At 42.1% G+C, this 14,007-nt stretch overlaps 2 protein-coding genes across 2 annotated transcripts in view; both read right to left on the minus strand.

Annotated features, from left to right (window-relative positions):
* znf704 (zinc finger protein 704) overlaps positions 1-6,417 on the minus strand; it is a 43,476-nt gene extending 37,059 nt beyond the window's left edge. Inside the window, exons 1-2 of the mRNA XM_070922286.1 lie at positions 6,157-6,417; positions 177-364 (exon numbers count right to left, since the gene is read on the minus strand). Of these exons, the coding sequence (XP_070778387.1) occupies positions 177-364; positions 6,157-6,417 (449 nt within the window). The remainder of the gene's footprint in view (positions 1-176; positions 365-6,156) is intronic.
* Positions 6,418-10,527: 4,110 nt separating this feature from the next.
* The window catches only part of pag1 (phosphoprotein membrane anchor with glycosphingolipid microdomains 1), a 44,922-nt gene continuing 41,442 nt past the window's right edge, over positions 10,528-14,007 (minus strand). The window contains exons 8-9 of the mRNA XM_070922307.1: positions 11,383-11,442; positions 10,528-11,071 (exon numbers count right to left, since the gene is read on the minus strand). Of these exons, the coding sequence (XP_070778408.1) occupies positions 10,709-11,071; positions 11,383-11,442 (423 nt within the window). The 3' untranslated portion in view covers positions 10,528-10,708. The remainder of the gene's footprint in view (positions 11,072-11,382; positions 11,443-14,007) is intronic.

Below are 14,007 nucleotides of genomic sequence, written 5' to 3' on the forward strand. Positions count from 1 at the left end.
TTGCATTCAGTGGTCTATGTCCTATATGAAATGACATATCTATGTCATAAACCTTCAATGAACTTTGCATGTATGAACTCAAGCCAAATTCCCTCTAGGACACGAATCAGACACTCGCTGGCATATGTGTATACATGCACACACACGCACGCACGCACGCACGCACGCTGCCCTACCTGGCATGGGGGACATCGATGCTGGAGGAGACCACTTTGCGTTTCTGCTCTAGCAGGGACACTGATCGGGTGTCAGGGTCCCGGCCAATGCGCTTGCCGTCCGCCAGCCGCTGCTCCTCCACCACCTCTGGGCTGAGGGAGCCGCCTTCCACCTTCTGGCTCTCTGGAGCTCCGTTACTGGAGCTTTGCTGGGGAGGGACACAAAGAAGAATAAGTCAATGCTTGGGTTGAAAACTATGTATGCAAGTTAGTAACAATGCTGATATAGCAAAGAGCCAAGAGAAATGTTGATGCAAAGTTATGCAAATTACAGAAATAGCCTCCTTTGGTAAAGGCACAGGGTGTTGAACATGTCATATATTTACTACTAACACCAAGAAATAATGCCCATTTAAATTACATACTAAAATATCACAGAAATATGACTTGAGTTCATGGAAACAATCACAAAACGGATATAGTTTTTCAGCACAGCAGCAGTTGGGATCTGGGCATTGGATCTGGCCGAAAGCTTGTGACCCAAATTTTGTAGATTTTCATGTTTACATTTCAAATGAAGGAGTACATGGTCCAATATGGCTGAAGGAAATTTTCCAGCCTCTTGAGCTTAAAAAATCTTTTCCAAAACAGATTGGATAAACTCAAAAATGCACAGTGGTCAGTTATAAAACAAGGCTGATTTTCTTAGTTCCTGCAGACATTGTGGAGATATGAGGTTATCAAACCGAAAACCGCAAAATACTGTTGACCATTCTACAAAAAACTGCCTTCTCACGAACAAAAATAAATGAAACTTTACACAAAACTATGCATCTGTGGCCTTTCTTGATGGTGGCTCTTAAGCCATTTGTTCAAAATGTGTAAGTTCAAAAACTTAAAAATGAAATAAAATCATTCATATTACCACTCATGTGCCACAAGTGTTTCTAAGGACACGTGACCTTATAGGAAGAATCATCTGTGAATTACTTAAAAGGTGCCCTGTGGAGTTTTTGACTACCGGTAACGCTATGGAGCAATGTTTTTTACGAGTGGGTCCTCGGTTTTGTTTGTATCGTGCATGAGCATGGTACGATGCTACTGGTTTCACATTATTCCACTGATAGACAGTTTCTGGCGGTAACGCACAAAGAGATGTGCCAACAAAGGCGAGGAAGAAGAAGACTGCAAGCTAGTAAACATGATGTAAGTTTGAATACAAAAAAAAAATCACCTTTGCAAGCAGAAGTACAGGCATTCAACACATTTGCTAGACCTCAAGGATACACACACTGAATTTTGGAGAGAAACTCTAAATGTAAACAGAAACTCCACAGGCCATCTTTAAAGTAGAAATTATAATACCATAACGCTGCATGTTTTCATAAATTGTTAATCTGAAAATAAAAACCTGACTCCTCCCTCAATTTTAGAGGATCATAAATTTCAGAACTTGAAATACAAAATTTCATGTTGACCTAATATAATTCAGAGCACCTTGTTGCCAAAAAGCTTAGCTGTTCCCTACCACAAGATAGTTAGTTAGATAACTAGTGGATGAAATTCTTATTCAGATGGTGATCTCTGTCATTTGAGCCCAACCTGATGTCCCTACAAAGTCACGGGGAAGCACTGCAGGTGAGATGTTGTTGTAGCAGATTGCATCATAGGCTATTAGTAAATAGATTTAGCTGGTTCCACTGCAACTACACACCAATTGTGCTTCTAGAGGTTATTTGTGTCATGTTTGAGCTTGAATACTGATGAGAAAGACGTTGTCGTGAAGGAACCAGAATGTGTGGTCCATCCACAAAACACATACACACAGACAGCTCTGCTGTCCTGAAAGACACATGCAACAACACACACACAAACATAATCCATAAAGCAAGATGGCTTTACACAAGACAACATTTTCCCCTGCCACACACACACACCAACATAAACTACTCACTGACACACAGTCTCCCATCAATGCTCTGAAAACGCCTACCTGTAGCAAAGTGAGCTCAACATCATCTCTTCTCTTACACAACAGCAACAAATGGCATCCTTCTGCACATGAATACCTGCATGTACCTACGCACACACACACACACACACACACACACACACACATCTCTGTAGGTAACTAAAGCCATCGGGCTCTTAGAAACACACTGAGAAAACGCCAAAACACAGCCAGAGGGACACGCACGGCTGCCCATGCCAACGGAGCGTTGAGGAGTGTGACACGCAGGCCAGCGTGTGTGTGTGTCCATGTGTGTGTGTGTGATCTAGATCATTATCTCAAAGCACTGTAACACGATTAGGCTCGACTGTGGAAAAGGCAATGGCACCCTAGTCAATCACTCACACACAAGAACCAAGAGAATAATTTACTTAGATTAATGAGGTAAAAAAACATGAGAAATTAGTATCCTGTATCGCCCATGATAGAGGCAGGTCGCACGAACAGTCGGCAGTGTGCAAACACAGACTTGAGTAAAACAACAAGATGGATTACACCGGCTCGGGGAAGATTAGGTGTTGTGTGTAGGACGAGCGTACTCCTCGGATAAAACAAACGGCAATTCCTTCCTTTCGCCAGGCTTATGAATGATGGCATTTCACGGAGCCAGGAAATTGTGAAGCATGCCAAATCGGTTGTGAAATTTGAGTTGCATGTGTCAAAGCTGGTGTACATGTGTGCGTGTGTGCACCGAGCAAATACCCCGAGTGTCCCTCATATCCCCCCTCTCTTTATCTATCATCCTCTTACTCTCTCCCACTCACAGAGAAACTCATAACCTACTTGCTTTGGGCAGTTTGTCAAGCGTAAAGATTCTTGAACCTTTATGGGTCAAAGGTCACAATAAAGCAAGCTGACACAAACCATAAATTGAATCCCATGGAGTGAATGTCATAAAATCCCAACAGACTTTTAGCTCATATTGTTCTTTGTTGCTAGGAACTGTTCGTATTAGCACATCTAGGGAATATGATGCGGATTAGGAATGTTAATGATTAATCAATGGTCTCACTCTGCACTGACACAGACTAACATTAGATTTTCTAACATGACATATGACTTAGTCGAAGGCTGAACGATCATGTGCATGTTTAAATCGCAATTTGAAAGAGTGCAATTATCAAATCGCAAGAGCTACAATTTTAATGTAAACTTACTGTTGCCAGAAAATATACTCAGCTGTAGCTAATAACTAATTAATGTCGACTCCATGAGTTGCCCAAACTACATGAAAACATTGACGTCATTACATTTGAATATTAAGGAGCAATATCAAGTATTCTACAATTGTAATATCTTTCTAAATATGAGCTAAATTGGTATAGATATTTCTATAATCTAATTTACGTACAAGTATGTTGTTTCTTTTCTTTTCTTTTTTTCAATAAAAGAATCCTGGTAGGACCTCAACAACAAGCAGCTGTATTATTCCATTTGATTGTTTTAATGTTAAAATAAGATATATTTGTGATTATGCTTGGTACAGACAACTTGCTCAAATGATATACAGGCCTGGTGGTTACTTTATAGAAAGTAATCACAATTTAAATTGCAATTACTGGTTAGAAAAATTGCAATTAGATATTTTCCTAAAATCATTCAGCCCTGACCTAATCTGTTTTAGAGGAATAGAGGAAGTTATTCTGCATGCAGAACTACAATGTGTGACAAAATTTTTGTATTTTTGCCAATTAGAGACATTTAAATACTATTAAACAAGACTGAGAAAAGTGTGTGTGTTAAACCTGTGTTTGTGTGTGCATAGCACACATAACACGTACAAAAACACAACTCCTTTACCCTAAAAGATTACTCATACATTATCACGGGGGTGGGGGGGGCAGCATCCAGACTTGACCCTGTGACCACTGTGCTTCATGGTGATGCTGCTCAGCCAACCAATAAGGACAACCGACGCCGGCCTGCCTGGGATCAGCGCTTCAGAACAAAGACTCACTCACTTGCTGTCAACAAGCTTGCTTCATTGACTCCCACGTCGGCATATGATCAACACAACATCAACAGCAAGGACAACAAAAGCGCCAGCAAAACAAAAACAAGCAACGCATCTTTATTAGCAGCGAGAGATATGTGTAACATTGCTCACACAACACACACTTGCCCAAACCAACGAGTCAACAAGTGGTAGAACAGGGGGCATTCGTTTGCCAATCTGGGCAATGTGCCAAGCATCCAGATTCTTTGGAGCATGCCACCCATTGGCAACCTGGGGGTGCCTGTTTTGTTGGTCGTACAGCTGCTGCTCGAACGGGGCGGCTCGCCCTCACAAACAACCCCCACTCCAAAATTTAAAGTAGTCAACTCTAACTCATTAAACATACAAATACACATGTGGAAGAAAGCACATTCATGCTTTATTACACACCCATAGACACAAAAAGCAACACAGAGGCACATGTGAATCCACGCACACACACACACACACACACACACACACACACACACACACACACACACACATAGCAGACCCCTCCTCATTTTATGGCTTGTTTTCGACCTCAGTGGGAACTGAGTGCTGAAAGAGACTTGACCATTGTGCTGACAGAACTACGCTCTCAGCCCCAGCTGCACTACTCCAGCCTGCACCGGTGACTGTAGCGGTATTGTGCAACAGCTTTTGTGAGTGCAGCACTGCATAAACAAATGTGCAAATGCAAAACAAGAGAAACCAAGTTCACATTGCATTTCCCATTGCTCAAAGCTCTGGAGATTCTCCATGCAGAGCTGCTGCATTCCTCTTTGTTAAGGTTTGACATGTCTGTGTAAAGTTTTAAAGAATAGTTTACAACTTCATTTGAGATTTACAAGCATTTCAGAGTGTTGCAGCTGTATCTGTAAATGTACACCCTCCCTGTAGCTCATATTTACATAAAGGAAATGTGAGCAGTCCAGCATGTGTTGTAACAAACAGTGGCTGAACATATCCGTTTTGGTTACGGAAATGAGACTTGTGATTATGGCCTCAAAGTTACCTCATCAATAACACATCAAAACACAACACATACATGAATGCAAGGAGGCACAAAACCATACCAGTCAAAATAAATCAAAATCAGGCCTTAAACAACTTGTTATTCCGTCACTCCCTCACTATAAAAAGGACAGAAAACACACACACACACGCACAAACACACACACTTCTCCTATGCCAGAAACAGTGTTTTCATCCATGAGCTGGGTTGGCTTCTCTTCCTCCCACACACTTTATCTGAGGCTGTGTGACACCAAAGCATACAAGTTGGATATGAAGGCAATTAGGTCACAGCTAATTAGGCCCATATCACAACTACAAATTTGGACATCATCGAAACTTCCTGTTCTGCCCCTAATGCCACAGGAAGCCTACCCAATCTATTTTTAACCTCTGTCAACCAATAATAGCCTTGTTGTGCAGAATTAGTTCACATAATGCCATATAATATTCAACTGGGTGTCAATCTGCATCATCTATCTATGAAAATATCCAATTTATAATATTCTTTGAGTGGAAATGTGCAATTAAAGGCGGGATGCACAAAAGGATCTGTAATAAATGTAATATATAAATAATAAGACTATGTGCAAAACCCTCGGACCGGCTCTTTAACAGTCCAAAACGCTGCAGTCAGAGCGTGTTTGTTTGCCTCGGCTTACCCACCCACTAGCCCACATAAACATTGCGCAGGCCCCATCAAGCCCTTTGTCCCATATATCTGATATGTCGCCAAATGTCATGACAGTCCGTTATTTGATGCAATATGCAACCGAAACTGCATTATGGCTATTCTCCATAATACTAGTATTGTCTCAGCTAGTTAAATTTGCCATCAGTAGCAGCAGCAGCAGCAGTGGCGGTGACACCGTCCGCTACGTGCAGGAAGCGGTTAAACGCTGCAAAACACCGCACAACAAAAACAGTGAAGCGCTGCCTGCCGGCCGGGGCGCTTTGCGCACACACACACACACACACTCACACACACTCACACACACCTTCAAGCTGGACTTGAGCGGTCCTTTGGCTGCAATGTGGTTGAACCCCGCGGCTATCTCCTCCTCGGAGAACTCCTTGAGGCTCCCGTCTTGCATGAGCACAGTGTAGACGCTGCGCCGGGCTCCTGCGGCCGAGACGTCTCTGTTTTCCTGCTTGACAGCCTGGACCACTCCTGTCACCGGGGCACCGTCCCCCGTCGGACTCGGCGCATAAACGCGGCTGCCGAGGATCGACCGCTTCACTAAACGCCTCGTATGCATGTCTTAAAGTGTCTCACTGAATTCAGAGCCAGCGAACCGGTGAATTTAAATCATTAAACGTCGAATTATAACCGGTAAACAACGTCGAGAAAAACACAAAACCGCAGCGGGTAGACTACGCGCTCCAACAGCCCTGATAAAATGTTAGAAAGCGGCAACATACTCGGAAGGCGAGAACTCCAAACAGCGTCCTAAATGCACCGCATTCAAAAGCACCGAAAACTGAAGGAGGACTTTGAATTAGCACCCGACAAAAGCCCACAACATGAAAACGATTCATTCGCCGCTAAACAACCTCCACATCCAACCGGCTACCAACCTTCCTCCGTTCGACCTGTTTGTTTTCCCCACTGCTCCCTGCGAGCTGAGGGGGCGGCGGGAAAACACGGACTAACGCCACTTTCAGGAACCGAAATGACATTTGTACACGATTTGACAAAATGGCGGCTTATACGTGTAAAAACGACTTGGACATCGGAGAGTGGAAGCAAATACGTCGAATTATCTCACCTCGCTCGCCCTTATACACTGCCATTCATCCGCAGATGTTGAAAACGGTTGAAAACACGGCCGTTAGGTGACTCCAGCTCCGGCTACTGTGATCTCCAGTCCGTGCGTGGCTCCTACCGAGCAGAGCCTCTACCGGCGGAATGCTGCCTGTAAACATGTGCGGTCCGGCGGCCAAGGTGGGCTGCAATTGGTCGGCGCAGTACACGCCTCCACAAACCCCCACCGCTCCCCCCTCTTCTCCGACAGAAGGTAATGCAAGCCGGGAGGATGCTCCATTCAAAACAATGACGCAAGGATGGAGAGGAAAAGAGATGGGAGGGGGTATGGCAGAAGGAAAGAAAGGGAAAAGGGGGAATTTAGGCTAAGGAAAGGAAAACTTCGACCAGACAGACAGGCTTTATGCTATAACCTAGTTGTTAAAGGCATGTAGCCTACTTTCCAGGTGCCATGGGACTTCTAAATTACTATGACCTGATTCCAAAATGAATGTGACGGACTGCACTGGTCTGTTTTTGTGAATGTTACACAACAGGTTCTTTAATTTCTTATGGGGTTTTCATTACTAAACATGCCAGTTTTATTCTACTAAAGGCACTGAGGTAAACATGCTCCAACATCAACACGTCAAGCATCATCCCAGGCAAGAGCCAACCAAATCTTAGCCGGCCCCATCAGATAATTTAGACAAACAACTGCTTCATTTGCAAATACAAAATCTAACTAAAATATTACGAAAATATATGTGAAAATTCAAAATTATAACCTAGGTCAGCCTTGCCAGAAGTGCAGTGATAGCTGTATTTGATGCCACAGGGTAATGATAATAATAACTCTGCAGCCATATTGTTTCTTTCTATGCTGTTCATAACACTGCACATCACGGCACTCACAGGCAGCTAACACTTTCATGTAAGCTACATCCTGTACCAAATAAGAAACCAAGTGTGATCTCACAACGTGACACAAGTTGCTGCTCTCTGAGAAAGAAAACTATCTGCTGAACGTGTCCCTTTTCATTAGAAAGTTCACAGTGCTTTGATAAATCAAGTTTACCAGGAGACTAATTCATTCATCGTGATTATCGCCCAGTGTGGCAGAGAGAATATACCAACGAATGTTATCACAGTAACAAATAGCCTAATTAATGTCAAACGTAATGTCTTTGCAAAATCATATGCAGCTTACAATCTTTCTACATGCCAGAGCCCCAATAAAAAGACACAATGACACGATTTATTATATATATATTTTAATAGAACAATTCATGTCATAAAATATTTACATGCAGAGAATGGAAATCGGACAGAGTGGAGAGACAGATGTGGCCATAACTTCCAAAACAGGCTTTGCCCTGTGATCAAAGGCAGGTGTCACCATAGAGTTGTCTGCTGGTTGTAGGGGGAACAAATGGTCTCATTACGGGAGTAGTGGAGCTGAAGGAGAGGCAGCGAGGGAGCATCCTCCACCACACCCCCATTCCCTGAAGGGGATTGTGTGTGTGTGTGTGTTTACAAGACCAAGATAGACAGCTAGAGAGAATAAGTGATTTTAGGTAAGTATCTATTAACAGTGTCTGTGTTGTTAGATTTGGCACTAAAACACCCCCTTTGACAGATCATCTCCTTAGAGGTCATTTACAGCATTCTGTGAACACCATTATATCTAAATGATGGCACCACCCTGATACACAGCCACATCACTTGGTAGGAACGATGTACTCATTTTTTAGGAATGTAAACAACAATGATAATTAGGTATTTGCAGCAATGCTTTTTTTTTTAGGGCTTTGCCCGTTTTCGTTCATAAAATACTAGGAGTGAATTGTTTTTTACATTCTCTTCCAACTTGAAGCTTGAGATACTGTAAGGCTGTAATATTTTCATGTGGGTGGAAACAGATGACACCAATGTTTCTGCAAAGACGTGAGATACTGTAGCAGTGAAAGAGATATTTACAGCAAAAAGCATTGGCCTTGTGCATTTGAAAACAAACATCAAACAAGAGTATTGAGACATTAATTTGTTGTTTTTTTTAAATAAAAGTACCACACTTGCTGTGTTTTAAAATGCATGTACCAAAACATTGTACCATATTTCTGACATTTGACTGGTTACTACTTCTCAGAACTCAAAATCTATCTGACAACTTTGAGCAACAATACAAGGTAAAAAACCATTGGACAACAGGGTTTCCTTAAAACAAGGCAGACATACATCAGTGCTCTTAACAGGCTTATTTTAAAATGATACCACTCTGGACATTGTACAAATGAGTAAAAGTTTACATAAAACTTCCAGGGAGTAACAGTTGGTTAAAATAGTCCTCTAACTAAATACAAGCCTTGGTTGGCATGTCGTCAGTACAAGCTACAAACAGACAGATATGGTTTTCTCAGAGTGCTTCTAGTAAGTGAAAAAGCGTTAGATATTCAAATTGTGATGATGCCTTTGCTAAGCTGTATATAAATGCAGTACCATGATATCAAACCTTGTGCTTTAAAATCATCCTGGACACCAATTGAAGACTGTATACTGTACCAAGAGTAGGCTCAAAAAACATGAAAAAAAAATACAGTTGATCAATAGATTTGCATTAATAATGAATGTTTGTTATTTTAACACATTACAAGACTTCTGAATTTGTTGTGGCCCCTGTGCAAAACGACAATAAAAGAAAATATGACGTATGTATTTTCTTTAAAACAATGAATAAAAAAGTCAGGGGAAAGCGTACCTTTACAACTGTCATTATCTCACAGCTCACTTTCATTTAGTATCTTAATAAAAATGCTAGAAACGTCTATAAAACCCTATTTTCTCTCTCAACATTTTGCAATTACACAACAATACGCATCTTCAAATAAATATGAATTTCACAATAAAACGCTGACATGGACTGTAAAACATCTAAAAATGCTTTCAAAGTGTATCAAACTTCATGTCAGCCTGCCCTCCTTCCGTCATCTCTTGTTTCCATTTTGGTTCTGCAGACTATTTTCATATTTTCTGTCCTGTAACATGTTGAACCCATACATTTGCGGTGAATAGTCTCAACAAAAGAACATGCAGTCAAAAAGTCATAATTTCTATTTGATGGCGTAATCTATCGAAAACTATGTGTGTTTCTACTAACCGTTTGGTCACAGATCAGACAGGCTTTTGCTTTCCATACCTAGGACCCATTCACAGGAAATTCGAGCAGAGAACGCACAGCAGAGGTGCTGCCAACCTGACGGAGAAATACACCATCTGACACCTCAATAAAACAGGACACTGAGTCATCTAGAAGAAGCTAGAAAGTCACTAGCAGCTGCAGAAGGGATTTACGCATAAGGTTACCTTCATATGTACAGTAAGTGCATGAATTTCATGATTATATGGCACTGAATTCTTGGTATCTTTTTTTATATCACAGGCACTGATAGTGTCCTCAGTCAACCCTTAAAATTCTGCTGTGATTGGATATTTATTTCATAGTTTATTTGATCTTTTTCACAATTAAGTGTTAAGTGCACTCTTCCAAGGGATAAATGCCCAATGACTGAGGTACTACAGTTCATTTTCTAGTAGGCCTATCAGTACCAATGACATTCACCCTGATTGATAAATTAAAAGTTCAGATATGATAAACCGTACCCAAGCTGTAAAGAGCACACTCATGCGTTGGTGATGGATGCTGTGGCCATTTTCCTCAAGTCCTGCACCAAAGGCAAGCTTGTTACGGTGACATCTGTAAGATGTCAGAGAGGAAGCTCCTAAACCGCCACAGATGAAGGGAAAGCTCAGAGGCGGGACGTTTCCCGGCCCAGACCCAACTCTCCGACACTCTCGTAGTCAGGCTCTGCCTTGGCAGCGTCTGACCCCTCCACTCCCAGCCCAGCCCTGTGGTCGTCATCCGAGCTATCAGTCTTTGGGATGCGGATGGTTTCGTAGCCAGGATCTGTGCTGTCCAAGGCAGGGTCCTCCCCCGGCTGGGGCTCGTCAGGCTGAGTGTAGATATCTCGGACGGTGGCGTAGAGGTCACTGGAGGAAGAGGCCGAGACGAGACCTTTGATTTCTGCGATGCTGCTGTAGTCGTGCTCTTTGTCTTCCTCGTTCACAGCATCGTCACAGTTTGTTTTGTTGACTGTAGAGTACACTGCGGACTGAAGGACAGACAAGAAACACATTGTTTTGGTTATCACTTGTATACAATTGTCATAAACATAACTACATTTATTGAGATAACAGGAATGTGAACACAAAAAAGAAACTGATGCATTTGTACTATAAGATCCCTGCTAGGTTTTTGCCTCATAGCATATTGTCTGATGTTGTATGACTGTTTTACCATTTTTTTCTTCTTCTTTTTTTATCTTTTTGGTGCTTGGAGCATTGGCATTCACAGAGTAAAGTGCTGCTGTCTCGGGACTGGAAACTGCGGTTTGGGGAATAAGGGAGTTTAACACACACTTACCTCATTGTCTGACAGAACGTGGTTGTCGAACCCCAGTGCAGGAGACAGAGGGGAGTGTAACTGGAGGAGAAAAGAACAAAAAGATAGATTTAGATATGGCAGCCAGCGTATGAAAAGAAAAGGCTGAGTGCAGAACGAAGAAGATGCTTAAAACACTCCTAAGGCTACAAAGTGGGTGCTTACTTCTCTGGAAGTGGCTGTTGAATTTGGTGGCATCTTCCTGTTAAAGTATCAATCCTTAAAGTTTAAACTGTTGTTCTTATAATCAAAAGCTTTAATACTGAAACTTGACAGAGCTGTTTGAAGCAACTTTGAGGGAATGCAATTAAGATATGGCTGCAGTTCTTATTTGATTTGATCTGCATTACTAAAACATGCTGGTAAACTATTGACAAGTAACATAAACACCAGTGGAACAGTGGAAAATCTCTTTGAGTATCTAAAGAGAGCGCTTGGTAAGCGATCAATAAAGTGAACTTCTAAACTATTCCCAGCAGTGGGAAAGAAACAAGCCCCGCATTTGCTTTTTTTCTGTCATGATACATATGAAGCTAATGTTTTATATAACCACCTATTCATTAAGAAAATTATTGAGTGGAAGTCAATAGGCAGTGGCAGAGAGTGTGATGTTTTTGTGCACAGCCTCTGTCCACTTCGCCTTATGATCGATGAGGGAGCCATTAATCAACACAGCACATCTGACAGCAGCGCCAAACACCTCAGGAGTCTAACAAGAACCTCAATATTGCTGCTAGCGTTGACTAAATAGTTCATATGATGTGAAATTTTTACACACTTTTCAGAGAGGAAAACATTGGGGTTTTTTGTCACGAAATTCAGATTTTCTAGATTTTTTACCAAGGTTAACGCAGATGCATTTGAAAAAAGAAACTGTTCACTTGTTGAGGCGCAGTACTTGGTGCTTGTCGAGGGCACATTGCCACACAAGCTATGTTCTTATGTACTGAATGAAAAGCGCACAGAGATCATCTGTCAAACTGTACGCCCTGGCTGTGTGTCATAGTATCTGCAGACACACGTTGCCCTGGCATTTTCTCAAAGAGCGTGAATCAATATGATTACTTTATGGATAAGGCATGTTTGGAGACATGATTCGTTTTATAGATCCGACAAACACTCACTGCAAATGCAGCAGATGCCTTTTTCATTTCACTTTAATTAGCCGTCCAATTAGGCAGAGTGCCCTGGAGGAGTTTTCGTATGAAACATGGGCGCAGGTGACTTGACCCAGTCACTGCACCTCTGAGTGTGCCTCACAATATTTGTTCATCTAATTTGCAGCCTCTTTATTCCTGGCTCGAGTATCATTGCAAATTAAAGTGGAATTTTCATTTAGTCAGTCACATAGTCAGCAATAAACACAGTATTTAACCTGGGTCTGATGCATGTGGGCATTAAATTTGAGTCTCAATAACTGTATTTCATGCATATTAAACTAATATTAAGGCCTATGACAGTGTGTGGACGGGTGTTTGTTTAGTCAATACACATCGAGACATTACATCTGAGAGACTAATATTTTGACGCGTTACAGTAAGACGTTTGCGTGTGTGTATGTGAGACAGGATTATGGGAATGTGTTTATGTGTACGTAGGAGATACAATGACACACAGGACATGCAAGTATGACAGTAAGCTGATTACAGCAGCCTCGGAAGATGGACGACTCAGGTGTCAGCGTGTCAGTCATGCTGACGTGCACATTGAAACGCGCACATATGAATCAGTATGAATACATCAGCTGAGATTATCTCCATTCCATGTCTCACACGTGCTAATTCAAGTGTATAAACAACTCCAAACAAACTGCAGATATGCAAAACATATAAACCACATCAACATCAACTCAAATGATAACCTATAACCTATAAAACACTTACACACAAATATTTCATACTCAAATCCTCTATCTAACAATAGTGATTCCCTTTAGCAGCTCAGCAGTGCTGACCAGCAGTTTACCCGGACCATGTCCCCAGCGTATATCACAGCAGCCCACTGGCTGGGTCAAATTCATTTCCTGCACCTCACATGAAAAGCCCACAGGCGACATACAGGCAAATGACTGCAAACAAGTGTTGCTGCTGTTTATGACGGTTCAATAACTGTAGAACTGCACAGGAACAGAGAAGCTGTAAATGAAAGGTCACAAAAAGATTGTGGGTGTGTGTTTCTGGGGAGAATGTTTAACTACAAACCAGGTGTATGTATATAAAAATGTGCGTATATGAGAAAGTCTGCCATTTACCAAGGTGCTACCTGAGGGGATTCCTCTCAGACATTTACATACAGGCACCTCAGCGTTTACACAGATAAGTGTATAGGTGTGTGTGTGTGTGTGTGTGTGTGTGTGTGTGTGTGTGCGTGTGTGTGTGCGTATGAGAGACGGAGACAGAGAGAGAGTTACTATAGCCTGTATCATCCATCATGAAGCCAGACTAACTGTCATAGTGATGGTGGCCAGCTGGCGCTCACTAGGCTCTGACACACACACACACACACCCACACACACACACACACACACACACACATTTAGTCTGACAAGACAAATCACCGACGGCTCCCGGTCATACACGGGTGTAAACCACGGAGAGCAGGGAACAT

The sequence above is a fragment of the Enoplosus armatus genome, chromosome 16 (assembly GCF_043641665.1).
Source record: "Enoplosus armatus isolate fEnoArm2 chromosome 16, fEnoArm2.hap1, whole genome shotgun sequence".
Lineage (NCBI taxonomy): Eukaryota > Metazoa > Chordata > Actinopteri > Centrarchiformes > Enoplosidae > Enoplosus > Enoplosus armatus.